Here is a 25,815-nt window from a genome sequence, read left to right on the forward strand (position 1 = left end):
CAAGAAATAGCACTGAGAAGGGGTGTCATCCTCAAGAAGGCCTGACCATCACAGCGGAGGTGGAGGGTGGGGGTAGTGCACCCCGAAGCACTGTATGACCTCCTGGTTGAAGAAGGAGCACGCTCACTCCCCAGCTCTCCGCCATGCCCTCTGACCTCTTCCTCTTAGACCCTTCCCTTTCCTAAAGTCTCCTCCTGCCATAAACAGGGTCTAAAATAATTTTATTCTAAATTTCTTCAGCCTGTGAAACATTTGGTTACAGGAATTTTCCATTTCTATGGTATGTTTAGCTTTTATAGTCACTTAGGTGGCTAGTCTTGTCAGTTACTATACCTCCTGCTCTTGGGGTGATAGATATTATATTTTCTGATACTGAAGTTTCCAGCTTCTTAAGTACTTTCGAGCTTACCTAGCAGTGTAAATGAAGTGGACTGGAGCCTAATATATACTAGTACTAATATATCACATTTCTGACATGGCCTTTAGAAAAACTGATTTATCCTATTCTCATTCAGCCTTGTTCATTCATCATAGTTTAGGGAGTATTACTAATATTAACTTTTGGACATTTAGGAACACCCTAGATTTTAAGTTAATACGTACCTGGATGGCTCAGTCTATGTTTTTCAGAAATACAGAATAAGTACCTGGTTCTTCAGTCAGAGGAATGTCCTCTCCTTTTCTTGTTTGATCATTTTATGTGGACTTTGGGGCTGTCTGGTACACATCTTTGTGTGTAATTGGCACTTGATAGTGTCCTGGAATAAATGGCTGATTCACTTAGCATTTAGCAATATCATTATACTGGTCATCAGCTACTTTTGCATCCGGTGGTTTTCAACAAGGAAAAATCTTCATAACCAGCACAGTGGATTGCTGCACATGCAGGTGAGGCTGTGGGGTAGAGAAAGCAGCTTCTTTGTAGAATTGACCGCATTCTACTCTGTATTCTAATAAAAAGCCTACCAGTTTTGTTTGCAGTGGCCAAAGATAGTCTGTCACTGTGGCGTTTACTTTCTTTCTCTGCCTCTTTCATCAGTCACACCTTGATTTACGGTGATGATTGGAATAACCAACACTACTGACAGTTGGAAGAGAGGCTCTTCCAGATGAATGTGCATTTGTCTCCTTTGTAAATACTAGCCCCAATTTTTTCCTTCCCCGAAGATTTAACTGAAAAATGTGCCTCAGACCCTCCCAGTCTTTCCGGGCTGTAAGCCTGTGTGTAGCTGTGCAACTTTAGATGTGTCAGTGCGTTGGCATATATTTCATAAGTTGACATAAAGAAATCGGTTACTCTTGAAACTTCAAGACAAAAAAGAACTGCTTTTCTGAGCTGTAACATCCAAAGAGCTGGAAAGAGTCTTGTTTGTATATGTGATGCTACCGCCAGTGATTTTCATGTGAAGGAAGGGATTGTAAACTAAGAATGGGAAAACAGTTTGCCTGAATTTCAGATGTCAAACTCTCAAGCTGTTTAACTCACCCACTCAGCACCTCCACTTCCATCCATCCCTTTAATGTGCTTGCATTGTCAGTGATTTCTGTTTCTGCAGGTTTTGGTGCCAGAAGACAAATAATAAAATAGCATACATATGCAACCCTTAAAGCTGTTTTCTCCCAAAGTTTTTGATTGAGGTTAAACAGAAGCATCCTCCTGATCATGTTGTCATTTGGCAGACAAAAGACATCATATTTTAAAATCCAAAAAGTTTTAAAGCAAGCTAATCTTTTCTGGCTCAATAATAAACTAATTACATGTTTTAAATAGTACAGAGCTGAGTCCCTGTTTCAGATTAAACCTTGTGATAGCAACGTCCAGGGTGAGACCAGACGTTTGCCTCATGTCTCTGGCTTGGGGGTCTTAGCCTGGTGCCAGCTGTTTGGGGCCTGAATAGGCCTGCCAGGGGCAGCCAAGTAGTATTGGCTTGAGTCAGTCATGGCTAATTCTCCCTGAGCACAGAAGCCACCAGACATGCTACCAGGGAAGGCCAGGATACTTCACAGTTTGTGGCTCTATTCATGTTTGGTCATTCCCTAAAAATGGTGGTCCCAAGCAGGTTGGGACATGCCAGTGGTGTCCCTTTTGGGTGTGTTGAGGATTAACGGTGGGGAGGGGTCATTTCTGGAATATTAGGTATAACAGACAGATCTGGTTCCAACTGGGCTTGCTTCATGGCTTGACATTTTTTCACCTTTCCTCCCCTCACCGAATCCTGGGGACCATACCTCGGAACGGACAGCCAAGCCCATTTGATTGAATCGCATAGGTTTTGTACTGTAGTTTTTAAAGCTTCAGCCTGGGCCACCTGTTAATGGTGCCACCCTCCTCAGGGAGTTTGTAACTTCAGAAAGAAGCACAGTACAGTAGAGAAGCTTTGCTTTTGGAGTTAGCTGCAGGCTCACTTTCTAACACCACCGCCTACTAGGTTAGTTTTTAACCTTTCTGCACTTCACTTTCCTCCAGACGGGGCTGCTTGTGAGAAGAAAATGAGATTAGATGTATCTAGCAGAGAGCATTGACCCTGCTCGTCACTGAATACTTTAGTTTCCTTCCTTCAGGTTGCAGGTAAAGTAGACTCCATTTTGGATTTCTCTTTCTACCATATGTGCTTGCTTGGAGGGGACGTAGAACCAGACCGTACGAACTGGTTTTGAGGGTGCCTCTGAGGACACTGAGCCAACCGCATTACCAAGGACTCAGAGGGAACCACAGCATCCCAAGACAAACAGTGTTCAGTTCTTCATCCTGGGTGGACCTGAGATGCCTTTTGTCAAGCTCTTGTTCCGTCAAGCAGCCCCCACACACCATCATTTTGCCCTTCTTTCCATTCCTGCCACGTATTATAAAGAACTTTAAGCCCAATTGTTAGACTATTTCATTGTGGTTTTCAAAATGGGTTGTATAATTGAAGATTAAACCCAAGGGTGAGACATGTTAAAGTATACAGTTCAGGTCTGTTTTGTGGCCCTTGACCCTTTCCACCAATCTATTGATTAAGCAAATATTGTTTGAGTACCTACTGTGTACTAGGCTCCATGCTAGGTGCTAAAGCTATAATAAGATGTAGTTTCTAGTTTTCAAAAGCTCAGTATGTGTTAGAGGAAACAGACTATTCCTCAAAGTTACTAAATAAGATGGATGGATGGATGGGTGGATGGGTGGATAGATGGATGGATGGATGGATGGATGGATGGATGGACGGACTTTTCCCATCAGTTGGTGTCGTAATCAAGGCACTGGGGCTACTGTTTTGTTTTGGGGGTTGTTACTGTGAGCTGCTGTGGGTTCTGACCTTGAGACCAGGGACCTGAGCTTGTATCTTCTCTCTTGCCACTTATTAGCTGATTGAACTCGGCTATGGCAAGATACCTCTTTGGTCCTTGTTTTCTCTCGTTGTGAAGTTAGGGCTGCTAGTTACAAGAAGGGTCCCATAGCCGGCTCCCCATTTCCCCAGCATTACCTTTTACTGAACTTCCTATTCTGATCATTTGGTTCATCCATGAAAGCGATTCCAAAACTCTCTGTTGTGTTCTCTGATGTGTATTTCTAATGCCATTTCTTCTTGCCATTCACCCACAATACATGTTTCAAACAGGAAAAATTGAGTTATGTTTTTTTTTAATCTATGTGAAAATTCCCTTAATAAAACTATTTCTGTTCTACTTTGTGGTGCAGAGCCAGTTTTCAGAGCATTCTGTAACCTCATGGCTTTTTTAACTCTTTAAAGTATCCGTTTGTGGGACTTGCCGTGTATGGTGTTAGAAGGAAATTTAAGTGGCATGTGTTTGCTGGGCCGCTTGCGGGAAGGAGAAACAGATTCAGTGACATCAGTGAAAAAGCTTAGAGGAAGAAGCAGGGGCGGCCAAACACTGCAACTTTAACTTGATTTCTGGGGACTCTCTTCCCCCCTGCTGCTTCCTTGGTCTGTGCAGACCTGGCCTTGGAAAGGGGAGGGCTTGGGGGAGGGGCTGATGCTGCAGGGCATGGGCGTGGGCAGGGGCTGGAAGCTGCCAGGGTTCGCTGTGTGCCGGAAGTGCAGGTTTGGCTGTGAGGAATGGAATGTTCCCTCTTGCCCTCCAAGAGCAGAAACAGCTGTGGAAGCGCTTGAAAAGAAGATTGCTAAATGAAAAAAAAGAAAACCCACATGGAAAACCCAAACAAAACTGTCTGTATTATAGTGGTTGCTGTCTATTTTATAGTGTTGAAGAGAACTTGCCTCTTCTCTAAGATACCTTCTTCACTTTGGGGGAAGAATGAGTTGTCTGCCCAGCCTTTCTCCCCCAGGAAAATCTCGTATGTCTTATTTGGTTTGGATGGAAAATGGATTAATTATTCTGATCACCAGATTATAAGGGACCAGAACCTGTCACTTGCTTACTGCATGAAAACTTAAAATAAATATTACTTTCCAAAGGACATCTCTGTGGGTAGGGGATTACTGTCAGCAGATTTAACGGGAAATCTTTGTTTCCAACTGGAAATTTAATCCTTCAGCCAAGTTCCCAACAACATTTACTTTTAGAACATCATCTTTTAAAAAACAAGTCTCTTAATGGTTTAAACTTTTAGAGTTTTAGACAGGTCAGAGTGGAACGAAAGTGGAATGCCTCTTACTGATCAGAATTGATTGTGAAATACTTTATAGGAGGGTTTAAATTTTCTTTTCAGTCTTAAAGGCATGCTTGACAATTACAGCTGTTATTCCATAGAGTCAGAAATAACCTTTCTGGTTTCAAGCCTATTTCATGCCGCCATACTTTCTGTACTGTTGAAGAAATTTAGCCCAAAGTGGATAAAATCTAGTGGAAGAAGGTAGAGCCAACCGAAACTGAGACTCTAGCAATGTCCAAAAAGGACCATCCTTCAGGTTCTCCCTGAAATGGTGGTTCCACTTTGCCTCTCGAAGTGTTCACCCAAGGTCCTTGCACTGAGGGTAATGATGTCGTGTTTCGCACAGTCAAGAAATGAGAAACAGTGTTTACAGTTGTTATTAATGCTCTTGAGCTATCTGAACATGCACTTTGGTTCTCAGGAAAGTTGGTTAGGTCATACTTTCACAGTATTCTGAGCACAGGAACTAAGAAGCCTGTCAGTATTGGGGTCTGGCTTTTTCACTGGTTAGTATTCATTCTACCTTTTTGTTTGGAGAGCATGTAAAAGGGATTGTGAGACTGCGTGCAAATTCTGGGCAGCTGCTGGAGATTACAGGGATCAGTTACGTCCCAGCCTCTCCCTTCTTCGTCCTGGGTCAATTCCTAGCTTTGTGAAAGGCCAAGTGCCCTCTTTTCTGTTACTAACCACAAGACAGTGCTAGGTCAAGGACATCCACCCCCTCTTCACTTTTTTTTTAATTTTTAAGAAAAAAGCAGGCCTGGACCCCAGTTATCTGAAACCCTGCTCTAACTCTCCATCCTCTTCTACATATATAATTGCAGGCTTAATCTCTGACTCCAGTTTTCATCCTTGTCTTCTAAATAATGGAAACTTGGACTTAGAGGACATCACTGCATGGTATCATCAGACCTGGGAAGACCAGGAATCATTAGGTTGGGTTCAGATTCTCAGTGAGTGGAAATGGATCAAGGGAGAGCTTTACAATGTACCTATACCCAGGTCTCTATCCCACACCAGTTGAATCAGTGTGTTTAGGACTAGGGATGTGTTTAAAACCTTCCAGGTGATTCTAATGGGCAGCCCCAATTAAGAACTACTGCTTTAGAGAAGCCAAGGGCCTAGTCCAGAAAGCTGCCTTTGAAAGAGTCTCATAAATCAAAGGCAGCCCCCAGGCCCTTTCCTGAGGCTGTATCTTTGCATTGCTCTTCTGTGGCCCACTGGCCGCTGGGTCTTCTGTTGACTTCTAGTTTCCAGTGGGCTTTTGTTGTGACCTTTCTCATCTGCAGTTTAGCAGATGCATATATTAGAGTCCAGGCATTTGGCAGCCTCGTTCTGAATGATCAGTGCCCACAAGTCAAGCAGTGAGACCTACTTGAAATGCTGGCCCTGAGCCACACAAGGTAGGTGAGGGCTTTGTCTTCAGCATGGACCTTTACATGTCTTCCATTTGGAATCCCTGTGAGAGTTGACTTTTCCTGCCCTCTGTCTCCTGGGGAGCACTGGATCTAGCTTGGAAGCTGAAGACTGTAACTCATTTTGCTGTTCTTAAGACAGCAAAAAAAAAAACAAAAAAAAAACACCTCCAAGGGAGCCGTCTTTTGAAAAAAAAAGGGGGGGGAGGTTGGTTTGGGGCTTTAAAGAGTTAAATTACACAACTCTCTTTATTTTTAAAGTGAGTGGATTCCTTGTTGCAGTTGCTGAGAAAGATAAATTGATACCACATGTTGCTTCCAGACAAAAACCTCTCTGTGTTCCAGGGGAAGCACATGCAGCTGGTGTCTGGGTTAGCTGACAGTCTCCACAAGGTAAACATGGCTTGCAAGGGGCTGAAGCAGGCATAGGGTAGCAGCAGTTAAGAAATTACCCCTTGCTTTTGACTGGCACGGCACCTTTGGAAAACTTTTACAAGTTTGAAGTCCTTTCCTGGAAGGAGCCACCCTCTCACCTTTTGGCCTAAAGTTTGTGGTGCTCGGAAAACAGTCCAGGGACATTTGTGATGTCAGTGCTCCCATACGTGGGGTCTGGCAGTGGTAGACGCTGCTTTTGTTCTTGGCACTCTGCATGTGTAATTTCATTTAAACTTCTCAAAGGTTCTAGACATAGGCAGCGAGGGTGTTTTTAGCCCCCTTTTACAAAACGAGCCATTGAGGTTAGCACCTTGCCCGAGGTCGCGCAGTGAGTGCCAGAGCCGAGCTCCCAGTGCAGACCAGTGCTCTGCGGCATCAGGCTGCCTCCCTCCACTGGCCTCCTGGAATTGCACATGTGTGCATTTCCACCTTGTCAGTCATCAGTAGAGTACTTTCTCATTTCAGGCAGCTTTTCTGATGCCAAATCTAATCTGTTTGGGTTCCATCTGACTTGACCTCCATTTGGCATAGATGCAGGGAACATGGGCACTTCAGCATTAGCAGTAAAACTGTCTTCAGTATAGCAAGAAAAATAATTACAAGATCCTAAGAAGTATAGTTATCCTTATGCTGATTTATTCGAGGAAGGTCAAGCCAAGGGACCTCTAATCTGTGGGCCACACGATGCAGTCAGCATGACGTAAGATATGAAGTCCATCACGCTGCCCCCCCCCCCTCAGCACCTACCGCGCGTCCCTGGTTGAACAGCTGTCCCACTATGGCAGCTGCAGTCACACAGGACACGGGTTTGCCTACTTCACTAAACCCAATGAGCTTCTGCCCTCGTGCGGGGCTTGATGGGTGCCTATTATTTTGTAAGAGAAGCTTGACATAAAAATGGGATGAAGAGAATCCTTACCTCTGGTCTCTTTGGATGCATTATGATACAGTTGCTGTAAGCTTTCTCTAAATCTTTGGGCCCAAACTTGGGAAAACCTCATATATTTGTTCCTGAAGCTGAAGTTTCTTCCTAAAGATGTTTGCTTTCTTATAATTTGTCAGACTCTTTTTTTTTTTGATATGTGCAGGCTCCAGGAATCAAACCCAGGTCTCCTGTATGGCAGGCAATAATTCAGCCAAATTAGGGTGAAATTCTCCCACCTTAATTTGTCAGACTCTTTAATTTCTTAGTAGTGGATTTAAATAACCAGCACCATTCATGTGGTTTTAAGTTGCGGTCATAGTAGCCTCCTTGATGATGGAATGGATGGTAATATTTACCTCATCACCATGTCCTTAAGGGAAGCACATCCCTAGTTCTCCAGCCAAATAACACTGGCTGTTGGCCTCACAGAATATTCCAACCGTATTTAGATGTGATAAGAAAAATCACTACTGTCCTCTCAAACTGTTCCTCCATTTACCTTCAGCTCCTAATTCCCAAACTAACATAGAGTCTTAACAATTGTAGACTATTTGGTAAGAAGGTAATATGAGTGAGAGAAAACCCATAGGATATTTTAATGGTAGTTTTATAGTTTAAAATGTGTGCAATGCATTGGAAATTAATTTAGAAAGCCTAATGGCTTTGGAAACTCAGTCTACAAATTGACATATCTGATTTTATAAATAGTAGGTATTTATTTCTGGGACTGTGGTAGGGAAGGGGCAGTTTGAAAATCTTTTACTACTAACCTCTTTAAAAATCATGTCACCATGAATTTTTATCAGGGAAGCTGTGGGGTAACAGTGTGGCTTAGATCATTTATCTGGCATTTTTTTACCTTTCCTGTTTTACCAAAATTTAGGTAAGGAACCTCATAAGTAGCTCTAACAGAATACATTCCTGACCTTGGCAGGATGAGGAGGCATTTGAACTTGGAAACAGACAAATGGGCCACACTTATTGGCTTTTATCAATGCCCTACCTTCAGAGAATTGATTTTGTAAGTGGAAAGCTGGCCAGCTTATAGGGATAGAAGGCTACTGAGATAGGGAACTGTGAGGTTGACGGGATACAGTTTTTTGTGTGTAAACTTAGTGATATTAACTGGAAAAGAAAAAACAGCCTAAGTGTTCCATAGGTAATAAGACTCAGGGGATGTATTCTGCCACTAATAATCTCCAAAATGAGAATTGAGCAGATTGGAGACTGAAGCCAATCACCCATATATAAGTTGGATTTTGCTTCAGAATCTATGGGTAATTAACAATGGTTTCTTACCCACTACTGTCCTCTTCTTGGAATCTTGTGCTGGCTGCCTTACTAATGAAACACAAGCTTGGGCTATAGGGTGAGTTTATGCTTTCAGGTCTGCTCTTCTGAAAGACATACTTTCTTTTAAAAATTCTTTAAAAAAAAAAAAAGAATTTAGAAAGGCCCCTCCAAATGCAACTACTAACTATTTTATAATCATAAAATTATGGTAATAAGACTACATTTGTATCCCACTTCTTTCTTAAAGATTAATTTCTTGAAATGATTCTTTCTTTAATTATTAGCATAGATAGTCAGTGACAGACGTGTAAAGGGTTGCGGGAAAAACATTGGCTTGGAGTTGGGAATTCCAGAATTAGTTCTGGTTCTTACAGACACTAGCTGTGGTGACCTTGTGCAAGTTAATTCAATATCTATCAGCCTGAGCCTTCATATATAAAATGAGGCCACTGATACACCAACTCTGCAGGCTTATTATGAGGATTAGAGATAATGAGTCTGAAACCTCTGGCCCAGTAATTGACCATGCTGTAATCAGGTAGGCCCTCATTTCTTCACCCTGCCATTAGGAACTTTCCTCGCCCTGACACCCAGTTCTAGGTTGTGATCCGAGATGTGGATGTGTCCTAAACACTTTACCACATGCCCTTAAAGAACCTTAACATCTGCCTCCAAATTTTAACCAGTTGTAGTTGTCGTTGTATAAAATTTTATGCACACACATTGCTGGGATTTAGAGTTGTAGTAATAAAGGCCATTAGAAAACCTATGTAGGGTATTTTAGAATTCCATTAAATGTTTTATGCTTTTTCTCAGTTGGTTTGGAATTGGTGAGACTAACTAAATACACATTTTTAAAAATATTATTCCGTAAACACTTTTTAATTAATTAATTTTTTTTGCATTGGCAGGCACCGGGAATTGAACCTGGGTCTCTGCCATAGCAGGCAAGAATTTTTCCACCGAGCCACTGTCACACCACCCCCCCTAAATGCTTTTTTAATGAGGAGATTTCCTAGATACTTCTGGTTGCCCATTCTTGTTAATTCTGGGGTGTTGGTGTGAACTCTTTCCGAAATCTAGAGCAAAAGGTGCCAGCCTGGGCAGTGGTAATTGGGGCCAATGCCTACCTTGTCCCAACATAATCTAAAGACTTCCCTATTTTTACAGTGAGATGCGCGAGTTTTAATTTTTATTTAATATAATCATCCAGGTTCAGTAGAACCATCATATACTTGCCTGCTTTCTGAACCCTGCAGAGTGAATTTTAAGAACATACTTCATACCTATTTCATAGGGAAAGTGTTTTACTTTTTAAAGAAATGTAATTTCTGAGCCATTAGTAGAGATACCATTATTCTTTTTAAAAACCATTAAAAGGGAAGCTCAGGATATATCGCCTCCTGGGCAACATTCATTTCATCAGATACTCAACATGTTGCCTGTTGTCTTCTCTCAGATGCGTCTTGATGCCAATTGTAGACATGCCAAGATGCCGAATTGTGATCTGTGGTAGCTAATGCTCATTGCCCAGCCTTCTTGACCTGCAATTCTTTCTTGCACAAAACCATGCAGGAGAGACACTTTGAATATTTTGGTTCATATTCTTATAGCAAAATCCAGCTGGCTTTCTGTATTTTAAAAACATTCTGGTAGAACACATGTATTTGTATCTTCTACATAAATACCATTGGTGATTGCCAATTTTTTGAAAACTGTGATAACTTAGGATTGTTCATCTTCAAGATACAGCATCAGGCAATACCTTTTATCCTTAACTTGCAAATAAAAATTCATCTGGCCCACAGATGCTGTCCCAGATGTGGAGAATGCCATCAGCTCCTCTTTTTTTTATACATAAGGCACCTTGCAAATTAGCATGAGACTGCACCAGGCTGTGAGCCTTCTCCACCAGACTGTGCTTTATAAAGCAATAATAACACCCTGGCTTCATGGCGTGCCTGGCTTCTGCAGTCTATTATCATATGTCATCCTTACATCATCTCTGCCAGGGAGGGATGGTATGGATATAATTTTGGCCATAATGAAGATGGGAAGCTGAAGTTGTTGCAGGCAGATTAAATGATCTGCTCAAGGTCACATGCTTGGTCAGTGACAGAGATAGGACTGAATCTGGGTCATTCCTCTCAGCAGAGCTTGTCTTACAAGCAAGGTGGGTACAGCCTTTGGAGTTTTTGAGGGTATTTTGTCCTATTTCTTTTTTTTAGTAAGCGTTTTGTTTTAAAATAGTTTTAGATTTACAGGAAATTTACAGATAGTATAAAGTGTTCCCATATATCCCACACCGGGTATCCCCTTTTATTTACCTTCCCTAAGTATGGTATGTTTTTCACAACCAGTGAATCAATATTGATGCATTATAACAGCTGAAGTCCATGCTAATGTCTTTTTGTCTGTCCTAGTATCCTCTATAGGCTCTTTAGGTTTCTCTTGATGATGACAGTTTCTTAGATTTTTCCTTGTTTTTTGATGACCTTCACAGTTTTGAGGAGTAATAGGCATTTTGTAAAATGTCCTTCAAATTGGGATTGGTCTGATGCTTTTCTCATGATGAGACTAAGATTATGGGTTTTAGAAGGAAGACTACAGTGAAAGGTACCATTTTCATCAAATTATATCAGCGGTACAAGTTTCCATATGACTTATCACTGTTGATGTTGACCCGGCTGAAGTTGAGTTTGTCAGGTTTGTCCACTGTCAAGTTACTTCTTTTCCCCGTTTCCTTACTGTACTCTTTGGAAGGAAGTCCCTGTGCATAGCCCACACACAACAGGCAGGAAGTTATTCTCCACCACCTTGAGAGGGGAATATCTATATCAATTATTTGGAATTCTTCCACAGGAGATCTACCTACTTTTTCAACTCAGCAAATCCTGCTCCACCATTCTTTTGTCTACCTAATGTTATGTAATAAGATGTGAAATTGTATGTGATGGAGACATAGCAAGGATAGGTGAAAATTCACAACAATACTCACTTCATGGAAGTGGTTTATAAAAGGGAGAGTCTGCCTCTATGCTGTTGGAGGAGGGAACCATGAGAGCAAAATGGCCCCATGTAATGAATTATCCCTGGAGAACCAAAGAGGTTTGCAGCATAGTGCAGGGTAGGGAGTGATATGGTAATGAATTATAAGTGTGAACTTTTGATATAGGAAATATAATGACAGAAAGGACAGTAGAACTTAGGAATTTGGGGAAAACAATGTCAGTGAGCTTATCTACTTCCAGCATCTCCTGGAAATGAAACCATCACTCACCTCTTAGACATAAAGCTTGCCAACGTGTCATTTGATGCCAAACCAAGGATGAGTGGTTTGGTGTTTATCTTGTTCTTTTTTCTTTGTGTTTTCTTTTAAGCCTTCGACATGGACGAGACTTTAAAAGATGAGGAGTCTGTAGAATGAGCTGAGAATTAACATCAAGAGACTGAGAATACCTTCTCGACCAAAAGGGGGAAGAGTAAAATGAGGCAAAGTGTCAATGGCTGAGAGATTCCAAACAGAGTCGAGAGGTTGTCCTGGAGGGTATTCTTACACATTAAGTAGATATCACCTTGTTGTTCAAGATGTAGTGGAGAGGCTGGAGGGAATTGCCTGAAAATGTAGAGCTGTGTTCCAGTAGCCATGTTTCTTGATGATGATTGAACAATGATATAGCTTTCACAATTAGACTCTGTGAATGTGAAAACCTTATGTCTGATGCTCCTTTTAGCTACTGTGTCAACAGAAGAGTAGAACATATGGAATAAAAATAAATAATAGGGGAACAAATGTTAAATTCAGTTTGAAATAGTGGTAAATGAAAGTGAGGGGTAAGGGGTATGGTACGTATAGTTTTTTTTTTCTCTATTATCATTTTATTTCTTTTTCCGTTGTCTTTTTATTTCTTTTTCTAAATCGATGCAAATGTACTAAGAAATGATGACTATGCAACTATATGATGATATTAAGAATTACTGATTATATATGTAGAATGGAATGATTTCTAAATGTTTTGTTTGTTAGTTTTTTTTAATTAATAAAAAAAAAAAAAAAGGAGGAGTCTCCTTTACTGAGGAGTCTGGCTAACTGTTTCTTCTGGGTACCCAAATTGGAGCATCCTGACTCATACTGAGTTTTCTCTTCTCCTTCTCCAGAACTCTATCCGGCACAACCTGTCACTGCACAGCCGGTTCATGCGAGTCCAGAATGAAGGGACCGGCAAGAGTTCGTGGTGGATCATCAACCCCGACGGGGGGAAGAGTGGGAAGGCGCCCCGGCGGCGGGCTGTCTCCATGGACAACAGCAACAAGTACACGAAGAGCCGAGGTCGTGCAGCCAAGAAGAAGGCAGCCCTGCAGACAGCCCCCGAGTCGGCAGACGACAGTCCCTCCCAGCTCTCCAAATGGCCTGGCAGCCCCACCTCCCGCAGCAGCGATGAGCTGGACGCGTGGACGGACTTCCGCTCCCGCACCAATTCCAATGCCAGCACAGTCAGCGGCCGCCTTTCACCCATCCTGGCAAGTACAGAGTTGGATGATGTCCAGGATGATGACGCGCCGCTCTCCCCCATGCTCTACAGCAGCTCAGCCAGCCTGTCACCCTCAGTAAGCAAGCCGTGCACCGTGGAGTTGCCACGGTTGACTGACATGGCGGGCACCATGAATCTGAACGATGGGCTGGCCGACAACCTCATGGATGACCTGCTGGACAACATCACGCTCCCGTCGTCTCAGCCGACGCCCACTGGGGGTCTCATGCAGCGCAGCTCCAGCTTCCCTTACACCACCAAGGGCTCTGGGCTGGGCTCTCCCACCAGCTCCTTTAGTAGTACGGTGTTCGGACCCTCATCTCTGAATTCCCTGCGTCAGTCTCCCATGCAGACCATCCAAGAGAACAAGCCGGCCACCTTCTCTTCCATGTCACACTATGGCAACCAGACACTCCAGGACCTGCTCACTTCAGACTCGCTCAGCCACAGCGATGTCATGATGACCCAGTCAGACCCCTTGATGTCTCAGGCCAGCACCGCTGTGTCTGCCCAGACCTCCCGCAGGAGCGTGATGCTTCGCAACGACCCAATGATGTCCTTTGCCGCCCAGCCCAGCCAGGGGAGTTTGGTCAATCAGAATTTGCTCCACCACCAGCACCAAACCCAGAGTGCTCACAGTGGCAGCCGTGCCTTGTCGAATTCCGTCAGCAACATGGGCTTGAGTGACTCCAGCAGTCTTGGGTCAGCCAAACACCAGCAGCAGTCTCCTGTCAGCCAGTCTATGCAAACCCTCTCGGACTCTCTCTCAGGCTCCTCCTTATACTCAGCTAGTGCAAACCTTCCCGTCATGGGCCACGAGAAGTTCCCCAGCGACTTGGACCTGGACATGTTCAACGGGAGCTTGGAATGTGACATGGAGTCCATTATCCGTAGTGAACTCATGGATGCTGATGGGTTGGATTTTAATTTTGATTCCCTCATCTCCACACAGAATGTTGTTGGTTTGAACGTGGGGAACTTCACTGGTGCTAAGCAGGCCTCATCTCAGAGCTGGGTGCCAGGCTGAAGGATCACTGAGGAAAGGGGAAGTGGGCAAAGCAGGTCAGTGCCCAACTCTATGGCATAATAACCACAGCACAGTAGGTTGGTGGGGGGAGGGGAGCAGGGGGGGAGGGGGGAGTTCTCATTTACTTTGAATTTTACTCGAAATTGAGAACCGTGGAGCAGCAGTGCACCGTCACGTGGCTCCCAGCCTGTTCATCTCCAAGTTTTACCTGCAAACCAGGTAGGCCTGCTAGGTGACCTCCCCACTTTGCTGACAGCTCAAGAACTGTACTGCAAGTGAAAAGAATACACTTGAATTTGGAACTTTCTTTCTTCTTTGTACCCAGTCGTCCTCATTGACCTCTGACCTCATTGTCCCCCTACTTGGTGGATGGGTGAGACAGAAGGGAATGGAAGGAGAGGAAGAGGAAACTTAGATCTCGTAGACTCCAAGGTTAAGGACCCGGCCAAAGGATTTTCCTAGAAAGGCTCTGAGGTCCTCACTGCCTTGGTCATCTTTGGTATTCTGATCTCTTTATCTTTCCCCACCCACCCCCCAGTAAAGTCATGATTTTCAGTTACTTCGAATTTAATTAGAATATGTATCCTGGGCTTTTTCATACCTGAATCTTTCCACCAGAGGCAAGATCTGTTGGTTTATTCTTTACCATACCTACTAAGCATTTCTATTAGGGAGAGCTCAGAATCTACGCATTTAGAAGAACAAAATAATTACGTTGAAAACAGAACTTTCATGTAAGGGTACATTTTGTTCACATGCTTCTCCTTGTTCCCCAACCTGTACATGATGTCAGGTTCCAGACGCAGCAGTGAAGTGGGTTCTGAATGGTGGCAGATGAAAACTGTGGCATTTTATTGCTGTTGGAACCAGAAGGATCAGATAGTGTCATGTGGTAAGAAGAACATTTGATTGAAATCAGGAATTGAAGGTTCAGTTCCCACCACTTCCATTTTCTGGTTGCTATCTTAGTGTGTCACTTAACCTCTGAGCCTCAATTTCCAGCTTTATAAATGAGGCTAATAGCCCCTATTACTTCCCAGGGTTATTATAAGAAGCCAATGCACTAAAATACATGAGAGTAGTTTGTAAAACTTCTGTGGGCTGAAAAATGTACTGTATAATTAGGTTAACCGAGTGACTGACAAAAATGCAAACAGCAAGCCCAGAGAGGTTAAGTAGTGTGCTTAAAGTCACACAGCTGGACCAGAATCCATATTTCTTGAACGGGCTTAAACTGTAATAGCTCTTCCTAATTTTCTCTAAATGGTAAAAAATGAGACATGCTCTGAACTGGGGCCAGAGTAACAGATGTAGACAAGTTTGCCCTGAAATTCTCGCATGGTAAGATGAAAACTGGGGTCTTCTTTGCAGTCCCATATTAAAGGGCCCTCTGTTCTGTGCCCCAGCTCCTTTTGTTCTTTTTCAGCAAGAAACTTGTACCCTCTTTTAAGTGCTATAAAAGAGAAATAGAATTCAAAGCCATTAAGAGATTGAGCCTTTTTTAATTCTCTCTGTCATGGTGAAGGAATCACAAGGATCTCCTCTGGTGAGCTCATTCCAGCTCATGGGTAGTCCTAGAAGGGGGCTGTCTAGAGTGTTGTAATGCTAAATATTCTCAACTTTCCCAGGCATGAGCAGGCCCCTGACTTCTAATGGAACTCAGACATCTGTTTTTAGTCATTTAATAGCTCTTGGGATGGTAAAAAAAGGCTGTAAGGGAAGCTAAGTAGGGTGACAACACTTGCCAGCCAGCCATTCAGTGCTGTATCAGAACTTTGATTGGTGGAGACTTGATGGTATTTGACTTTTAGAAGAATAAAATGGCTTGTCTTTCTTTAAGATGAGGCATATGATTGTGGCTTCCAAAGATATGAGTAAGTTTTAATTTTAGCCTAGTTCTAAGGAGGCCAGTTTGATTGACGTGTGTTCATTGAACACAGTTCATTGAAAGTAATGTGTTCAGAAAAAAATCATCAGTTTTTGTCTGGTTTTCAAATATAGGTTTCCCTTTTAGTCGAACAATAGACTTGTGTATGTGTAATCCTAAAAGATTATATAAACATCTTATAAGGAAGATTTAGATACTTAGTTTTTTTTTTATTTGATGAACAGTGGTTCTGATGATAATAAATACCTACTTTTAGAATAATTCATTCATTTCATTATTATACCCTAATGGAACCTTAGGATCATTTAGTCACTTTTTTCTCAGAATGCTTTGGGCAAAGTTTTTTTTTCTTTCTAATATATTTTTGTTGAGAAACATCCACATACGTACAGTCCAACCATCTTATACAATTCATGACTCACACTATCATCACGTAGTTCTGTATTCATCACCATGATCATTTTTAGAGCATTTGTATCATCCAGAAAAAGCACTAAAAAGAAGAAAAAAGAACTCATACATCCCATACCCCTAACGACTCCCTCTCCTTGACCCACAGTATTTCAATCTACCCAGTTTTTACCCTTTAGCTCCCCTTATTATTTATTTTTTAGCCTTCCTTTTTCATCATCTGTCTATATATACCCTGGATAGAAGGAGCGTCAGACATAAATTTTCACAATCACGCAGTCACATTGTAAATGTTATATCTTTATACAATCATCTTCAAGAATCAAGGCTACTAGAACACAGCTCAACAGTTGAGGTACTCCCCTCCAGCCACTCTAATACACCATAAACTAAAAAGGAATATTTATATTGGGTAAAGTTTTTTGTGAGAAAATACATCTCCAGTTATCAATGAAAAGCCGTTAAATTTTCCTGAAGGTAAGCTAGCTCAGTATGCCCCCCCCCCCCCCCCCCCCCCGAGCAAAAGAAGAAGGGCCTTACGGACAAAGGGGGATTCTGAGGGAGTCTGCTTACTGGGCTTAGGATTTCCATTTGCCTTGGGACGAACGCTCTGCTCAGGTGGCCTGAAGAAACTTACCTGCTTTGAAGTGTAATCAGTATACTTTATTAAAGACTCTCTCCTAAATTCACAAAACAAGCCTGAGGTCAGTAACTCAGACCCCATCATTCTCCCAAATTAAGCACCTCGGCTTCCCAAGAGTTATCCTATAACAACTTTTGGGTTGACTTTTGGGGGATTGGTAGTCACAGTATTTCTCCAGGCTTCCTCCGTGGCTTGTGAACCTAAGATCACGTGACCCACCTCGGTCTGGAGTTAATGGAGCAGTTGTGTCCAGTAGACAGTCTTGCCACAGAATGGAGAGCTGTGAAGAGATACTTCTCTGGAGGGCTGCATGTTTCACACCTGTCATTCATTTTAAGCCATGTGTAAATCCTTTGACCTACGGATCTATCTGGAAAAGAAAAAACAAAACCTTTTTGTGAGTGCCAGCTCTGGAGTGTGAAGGGCTTCGTCTTCTTTCAGGCACTCATAAAGCTTGGCAGACATGCTTAATAAATTGGTGGCGGAGGTGCCTGCACACCAGTATATTGGCTGCAAGACTGAGCTTCCAGTAGGCCCTCCTGAACTCAGCATGTGTCTCCTCTCTGAGGAAAACCAGCTTCAGTCTTACCATAGTTTTGATGTCCAACGATGCCTAAATTCACGAACCCTTTTATTCTGCTCATCTTTTGGCATTTGGAGACCACGTAAGGAAGCAGCCTTTAGCTTTGTGTTTAAACTGCTTTATTATAAGGGTTCAGAAACATCAACCAGGAAAGGGTTAATAAAAAGGAGAAGGGATGGTTTTTGTTGTTTCTGTCACTGACCACATAAGCGTTTTGAAGCTGTAAAGTATGTATAGTTGTAAACCTGAAACTTAACATTCTGTCTGTGAAATGGCCTTGGTTAGGTGGTTTGTGGGGATATGGAACCATAAAGAAATTGTGGCACCAGTGGGGAAACATGGTGAGCTCCCGTGCTGGAGGCCATTTAGGACACACACACAGGCTGCTTCCCAAAAGGAGTAAATCTTTGATGCTTGTTTGGCTGATGTTTGAATTCCACAATTCTCTAATGTCTTTACATATTGGTGTTGTTGAATAGGACTGATTCTCACCAAATATAGGCAATATGGGCTGTTTATATCATGCTTTTTCTTGATGTAGCTATTTCTATTATAGGAAATGTAACCTACAATAAATAGGAGTCTGTTACATATTACATGAAGAAGATACTCTGTTGCTTGCAACATATAACCATATTATGTTGGTTATAATATGCTGGCCTAAAGAATCCTGCATCTGCAGGGATCTTTATTCTGCCTTTTTAAAAGCCCAAAATCTGAACCGTCATTCATGAAAAGAATGACTATAGATCTTTTTAGTGTTGACAACAGTAAAGGATAAGTGAAACAGCTATGAAAGGGTATTTTCTTTGCAGAGAGCCCGTGCGCTCTTTGTATACATTATTTTCCGGGAAAGCAGTGACACCCCAGCATTAAGGCTATTCTCCCTGGGTCTCCTGGTTATATAGTGCACCTAAGTTCTCTTCTGGCCAGCCTACCGAGCTTTGAGGAGAGAGCCTCAGTGGCTCCTACATCAAGCAGTCAGTTGCATATATGAATGCCTTTCTAGAAGGTCTCTTGACCATGGAGCTTATGTGAAACATAAATAACTAGAGCAAAAATATCACCAGAGTTGCTACAGGTACTTGTAAACTTTAAGTTCCCACCAGACTCTGCTTTTTATATAGCACTCTTAATGCTCAGTAATCAGCATTTTGTATACAGTATCTCTACAAGTGGAGTTTCCCTACCTACCATGTGTCTCACAGGCCAGCCTTTCTGTATGGAGGTGGAGGAAGGGGGTTGCTGGCATCCACTTCTAAGCTATCAGCTGGAGAGATTCCAGAGGTCTGTCTGGCCTTGGGACAGGTGGAAGGATATTTGCTGACTACTTTCTCATGTCTTAACATTGCGTTTTCATTCCAAGACGGAGATCCGCCCCATCTTTCAAGAGACATCATTCACTCCACCTGTTTTGTTGATGTGTTCCCTTGATTTCAAAACACTGTTTCCCATCCTGCAAACTGTTTTGAAGTTTTTTTCAAAATCCAAATTTAATTTAAAATTGTTTTTGCACATTTGTGACACTCCAGATATTTAGAGGTGCTAAAGGTCACCTCGAAGTGTCCCACAGAATGCTAGATCCTCAAGATATTCATGGGTATAAAGTGGAAAGTGGATTCTGTGGTCAGATAACTTTGTGTAACACTATGTTAAACAAAGTAAAATAAGATTATTTCCTGCAGGCCTTCTCAGAGTCTTAAATGTTAGTATACATTATGAACCTTCAAGAGTAGGTCATGTTATACAATGTTTCCTAAATTTATTTCATATCTTGGATACTCCTTTTTCTTCAAGAAGCTGTAGGACCAGTGCTAAGGAATCCCTGCCCTAGAGTGAGGTGGAAAGAGGTCAGCCACTGAGAGTCTAACCTCTTTAAAGAGCTGTGGATTCTTTGCCCTTACCACTCTGATTCTTGCTGATTTTTTTTTTTTCCTCAAAGGGCTATTATTCTTTGCCCTGACTCTTCTGGTTCTTGCTGCTTTTTTAAAAAAATATGTCACTGTCTTATATCAAACATTTCAGCCCATGGATTGGGTTCTACCCTCGGATGAGCTTGCTGCCTAGCAAAGCATTTGGCTCCTCATTGATAGAGATGTTTAATGAAGGCCTGGATCCATTAAGGAAAGTTCACTTACCAAGTACCTGTGGTATGCAGGGTGCAGGAGAGAGGGGGAATAAAATAGGGGTTCTCCTGCGAGAATGCGTGGCCTGATTGGAAGGTGGTGGATGCAGTGGTGGTGACCGTCCCTCATGGAGTAAAGGACTGCCTTACCTGCAGGGTTGGGGTAGAGAATCCACTGGTGTGTGGCAACCTCTCACGCCTGGTTTTCTCGAGCAGTCCTGCTTTCACGTGCCCTATTCCATTACCAGATATTCTGTTCCTCTTATCTTTGTTTGAGGGATAAAACCGTAGCTCCTATTCCTTCAAAGTCTCTGTGCTAAGAGCACAGAGTTCAGACTGAATCCAGACCCTGATTTCTGTTAAACCCCCTGCAGGATGCTCGGTTTAGTCCATATTTGATCTCTAGAGCTGGCTCCCAGCAGTCAGACAGAAACCAGCCACCCGCTTTGGCACGTTGCCGCGGGGAGGAGAACTGCAGATTAAAGACGTCTCCTCTGCAGCCCACTCCAGGTTAAATAATGTTCATCAGTGTTGAGTCGCAGAGAGATTTGGAGCAGAATGCTGCCATTTTCATGGCTATGGGTCATTCAGTCAAGTTGCTCGTCTCTCTTACTCTGCTTATCTGTAAAATGGGTTAAAATGAAAACTTGCCTCACCCGATCGTGTGAGGACTAGCTCTGATAAGGAGTGACAGCCTTTGGTATTCCTTCATTTAAAGTTACTCAGTGTTCATCCTGATTTAAAATGGCTGGGGAGGGTAAATAATGAGTTGGTAATACAGGACCCAGGGAGCTGGCAAGCTGGTCTTCAGACTACTGGCATAAAGAGCAACAACTTTTACTTATTAAATTAGAATCTGTCAGGTTTCTTTTCACTAAAAAGGTCTAACAGTTACCCATTGTGTGAAACCTTTGACTTCTCAGATTAGTGTCCCCAGGATCCCTACCTATCCCTTTGGGGGTACTCAATGGAGAGGCTGTGAGAAGTCAGCCTGTGATACCGAGTGTTCCTTCGCGTCTTTACAAGATTGCTCCAGAGCTCCTGGCTCTCTGGCCTTCGCTCTGGTTAGGGCATCAGACAGCATCCTCAGGCCTAAGCAGGTCCTACTGAGAGAGGAGCCTCTCCCTGCCCCATCTCAGCTGCCTCCGGGGCTCATGCCACTGGGAAGGAACCCAGCCATCTGATCTTCCCCTGTCCTCTATCAGGCCATCAAGCCACTCTGAGAAGTAAAGAGCTGCTCAGTCCCTCCTAGGGTTTTCTTCAGAGTGGAAAGATGGCCACATAATGTTAGTGTTGCTGACCTGGTCTGGCCTTGAAGCACCCAAGAGCTGGTGGTTTGCTTCCTTATTGGCTAATATGATACAATTTGGGATTCAGAAAATATGATCACTAAACCCTTAAGATCTCTTCCAATGCTGAGTTTGGGGAAAACCCAGAAAAGATGGGCTGTTCTTCCCCAAGAACTTTCCTCCAGAAGAATCTTGAAAGAAAAATACAACTTTCTGCAAAGAGCTACCGGACACTGGGCTGTAGGTGTTCTGTTTCATTCTTTCTCTCCCAGCAATAGGTGTGAACCTTATCGTATAATTCTAGGTTCTTTTTCTTTCTTCTTTTTTTTTTTTTCAGAATTTCTTTTTTGCTAAAATCAATGACATTCACTTATTAAGAAATGGGAATCACTTAGTCATGAATGAAGGGTAAAGCTGTAGTTGCCAGCCTTGGTTTGATTGAAGGTTTGCATGTTAGTGTCTTCTCCCCTCTTCATTTACTCCTTCCTCACGTTCACTCTGTTGAAAGAAGTTTGGGTCAGAAGATTAAAAAAAAAAAGAAGAAGAAGAAGTATTTGTGCCTGTATGGAGTGTTTTGTTTGACTCCTCAGGATAAATTAATGGCCAGAGATTCTGAAGTTTCTGAGGTTGAAATTTTTAATTAATTTCTACTGATCTACCGTTTGTGTATAGGTGGGTGTAATTAATTAGAATTTCCATTGGCCACGTCCATGTTCAGAGATGATCTAGAAGCAATGCAGCCTACCATGTCTATAAGTTATTAGAAGATATATGTTGATTGATGGATCTGTTAGAAGTTGGCCTTTATGCCTGACTAAAAATGATACCTGCCATCCTGAGTGCCTCAGGCCAAAGCTCAGCCCTACCAGCATCCACTCAGGCTGCCCTCCTGGCTAGGAGGGGTACCCAGTGGTGGGAGCACTTGGTCATTACGGCTGTGTGCAGTACAGGCCGAGTGGTGAGAGCCATCAGTGACCTCAGGAGTGTCCTTTGTTTCTCTGTCATACTTGCAGTCGCCCAGAGTAGAGTCCCTCTTTCCAGGTCCTTCTCGGCTTCCTCCCTTTGTTATGCTGGTATAATCGTTGTTTCTTGGCCACCATTTGTGTGACCTGCATAACCCGGTAATGTCCTTACAGGTGGATGCTTGGTTTAGACTTTGTGGAACTGAAACAGCTGATTTCAAGTTTTCAACCTCAGATTCACTTTGGAAAAACCACCTTCTCAAACCTGGTTTATCTAAAGCGGGAGGACTTGGGAAACCTCCTCTCTTCTCTACTTGGTAACCGATCCCTTGGATCTGGGACATCCCACTCTTTCATCCCATCCGCAGATGCAGAGGAGAGATACACAGGGATAGACTCACACCCAGAGAACATAAACATTGTGATATTCAGGTCATGGTTTACTGCTTGAAGCATTTCCCCCTGGACTACAGTTCCTTCTTTGCTTTTAAGTGGTGAATCATTTTTTAGTAATCATAGCAACTTGAGCTTAGAGAAAGCGAGACTCTTGTTCTGGAACTGATGATCAAGGGTATGTATGATGGGATGTGAAGAAAGGAAGGAAAAAGGAAATGCGTTATTAAATGCTAATATAAACTTCAGGCAGGAGAAAGTCATTGAGTGTTAAAACTGTACCTTGCATTGTGTAATTGATCGTTAGGAAATTTCATCGTATAAGAAATATGAATCTTAGAAACAGAATAATCAGAAACCATCTTGCCAAAAAAAGCATTTTGAATTCTAGGTGTTATCCCACGAACAGTAGTTTCTGCCTGGATTCATAGAAGACTAAATCTTGGCAAATCTGAGTAGGTCTGAAATGTTACGTGGAAGCAGCAGCACTTAAAGATTGCTAAGTATTTGAATTGGCAGCAAGGAAGAGAAAGCTGTTCCAAGAGGATGATGCACTCATTTATTCAGTCAGCCTTTACTGTGCACCTACTGTGTGCTTTCAACTTCCCAGGCTCCCTGGGGCATCAAGAAAATTTTGCTTCTCCGACTGGAATATAAACTTATTAAGGACAAATACCCTAAAACAGTGAGTGCTCCCTAAGTGATGAGATAGCTTCGCTCTGCTTTCAAGGAGCTCATCTTTTTGGGAGTTCAGTGTCCATGAGATGGTACCCATTCCATGCACCATTCAGACGGTGGTTGAAGACCACTTCTTAAGGAGGGTGGGGCTGGATGGGTCTCCTGAAGGCCAAGTACAACCAGACCTGGCCCATCCGTGGAGCAGAGGGCTTGTTCCCAGTAGTCGTGGGAGGTTTAAGGCATAGATAAGGACCACAGACCTTTGTCTTTGCCAGCTGTAGTCTTTGAATATTATGATTAAAGTTAAAACAAAACCGAAAAAAAACCAACCCTGAGTCCAGAATAGAGTCTTGCCCCTAAAGGCTTTAAAAGAATGCAGTCCAAAACTTCACGTACTATTCTGTGTCATTTGAAAATTTTAAGAAAGTGTGAAATCTCTGCAATTATATTACTGACAGTAAATTAATAAGAATCGTATTTCTGCCATGTCAGTCACCATATTTGACTCTGGATACATGAAGAGTGTTGTTTGCATAATCCCTGCCCCAGTGTAAAGGCAGAGATTGGACATTCATAAATTAAAACTGCTTTAACCGTCAATAATCCCTAAAATTTTAACAACAGAAAAGTTGGAGCGCTCTGCAAGTCGCCCCTTGCTCTGTGGGTCACTGGCTCCTTCTCTCCTCATGCCTCCCTTGTGTTTCATCAGTCGGGGCGCAGCACAGAGGCTGGCTAGAAGGATGGCCCTCTGAAAAGTCTACTTGCTAAAGCCTTCCAGGGCCAAGTGTCGGGTTTCCTGGTGAGAAGGTGTCCTGGAGGTTCCAGACAGGCTTCTCTAGCCTACTTGAGAAAGCCCAGGAATTACTGGGAGATAGCAAGAAGCAATGCCTACACAAATCAAGCTTTCTTTTCAGACAATTTAAGCTGATCTTTGGTAATATGTATAGCTAAGTATTTTTCCAGGATCTTCCTCAGTCTCACCTTTGCCATTCAAGACTTCTCATTTTAAGCTTCCCTGTAACATCCTCAGCTCCTCCATAAGTATTTATTTCTCCCATTAGAAAGCACTCGAAGCCTATGGGCTGGGTTTCCTGAAAATTTGATTTTCCTTTAGGGAGGTTCCCCAATTGAATATAAATCTGGCCTCCAGCCTGGCTGAAGCTTCCATACCTGTTCTATTTCCCTCATAAACTATTCAGTGTGTGAAGTGGCAGATTGGCAGCATTTGCTAAAATGTTTTTTTATAGACCTGCATCTCGTGATTCCCCGGCTCTGGCGAATGATGGCTCTGTTTGGCAGCATCGCAGGTGGAGGGCCGGGTTTTAACACAGCCAGGTCCCCACCCCACACCCCTTTGGAGACCTCCATACTCATTTTCATGCACTACTCTAACTCCTGAACCTTCGTCATTACCATCACCACCCCTTTATGACCTATAACATATTGAGAAAATATCAGATTAAGGCAAATGCCTGTGTTCTTCAGCTGCTTATGTTTTTACCTGTGAAGAGTAACTCTGAGGCACCTGCTGCCACTTTGGTGCTCCAAAATTAGACATGGCCATCTGACTGAGACGTGCAAAATGCTCTTTTTCCTGGGATAACACCACAAAATCCTTGGTGGGTGCTGGTAGATGGTTGTGATTCACAGTGTTTTGGGTATCCCTTAAATTGCCTGGAGCTGAAGCAGAGACGGTGGCAGGCTGGGGTTTTTTGGCTCTGTCCTCAGGGATGGAAACATTCATGCTCTGAAACCCACAGCTGTTCTCTGAACAACATGTGCGACTTCCCTGCAGATTGAGTGAATATCCATTACTTCCTTCTCTAGGCTAAATTTTCCATATTTAGTTCTCAGTTTGCCCTGGGGTTACAACTTTGGCTTGAATTATCTTTACTTTTAGAGAATGAAGCAAGTGTGCTTCCCTTTAATTTTGTTTTTCAGGCAAACTTTCCTCCAAACATCTTTTAGCTCTAGCAGTGGAAAACAGTAGCTAACCTCCATGGTTCCGTGGAGATGAGGATTTCATCCTACTATCTCTTTTTCCTTCTCTATCAGATCTGGTGTTAGGGTCCTGTTCCTTTCTTCTCTGCCAAGAAATTAAAAAAACTACTTAAAATTTTTTTCACGGTGGAATTATGTTGTGGGAGGAGAGCAGTAGGAACATTTTTTATGTTTTATTCTTAGATTAAAGTTGATTGGGTTGTTATGTTTTGTGTAGAGTTTTTTTGGGGGGGTGTTTCCCTTTCTTACAACATCATGTGATTTAGTGGTGATAATTAGGCAGAAACTTGCCTTCCCTGCAGATGCCACGATTATAGAGGGACTTGCTCTCACCAGAGACCAGATGACAGCATCCGCAGATATTTTTAGAACGGACCTCATTATTTGGACTCCCCAATTCATTTTTCTTGCATCAACAGTGTGATCGAACTTATATATTGGGAGGAGGGCAGGGTGGATCTTTTCCAGGTTAATGAGATTCACTGATGGAACAGGACAGCATTTTTGTGCTTCTTATGAGTTGGCATATTGCCTAGTAACTGTGAAGTAATAGCTGTAACTCTGTCCGCTACATGCTTCCTTTTCCTTCCAGAAGTTTTG

The 25,815-nt window shown here is 42.7% G+C and overlaps 1 protein-coding gene across 8 annotated transcripts in view; it reads left to right on the forward strand.

Annotated features, from left to right (window-relative positions):
• Positions 1-25,815, forward strand: part of FOXO3 (forkhead box O3) — a 119,104-nt gene that overhangs the window by 85,812 nt on the left and 7,477 nt on the right. For 7 of the 8 annotated variants that reach the window (XM_077162576.1, XM_077162570.1, XM_077162578.1 and 4 more), the window contains exon 2: positions 12,842-14,277. In XM_077162576.1, coding sequence (XP_077018691.1) covers positions 12,881-14,242 — 1,362 coding nt within the window. In that variant the 5' untranslated portion in view covers positions 12,842-12,880 and the 3' untranslated portion in view covers positions 14,243-14,277. Of the gene's footprint in view, positions 1-12,105; positions 12,218-12,841; positions 14,278-25,815 lie in introns of those variants that run through there. The other variant, XM_077162571.1, reaches the window with a different exon arrangement.

Source organism: Tamandua tetradactyla, chromosome 5, assembly GCF_023851605.1.
Source record: "Tamandua tetradactyla isolate mTamTet1 chromosome 5, mTamTet1.pri, whole genome shotgun sequence".
In the NCBI taxonomy this organism is placed as follows: Eukaryota; Metazoa; Chordata; class Mammalia; order Pilosa; family Myrmecophagidae; genus Tamandua; species Tamandua tetradactyla.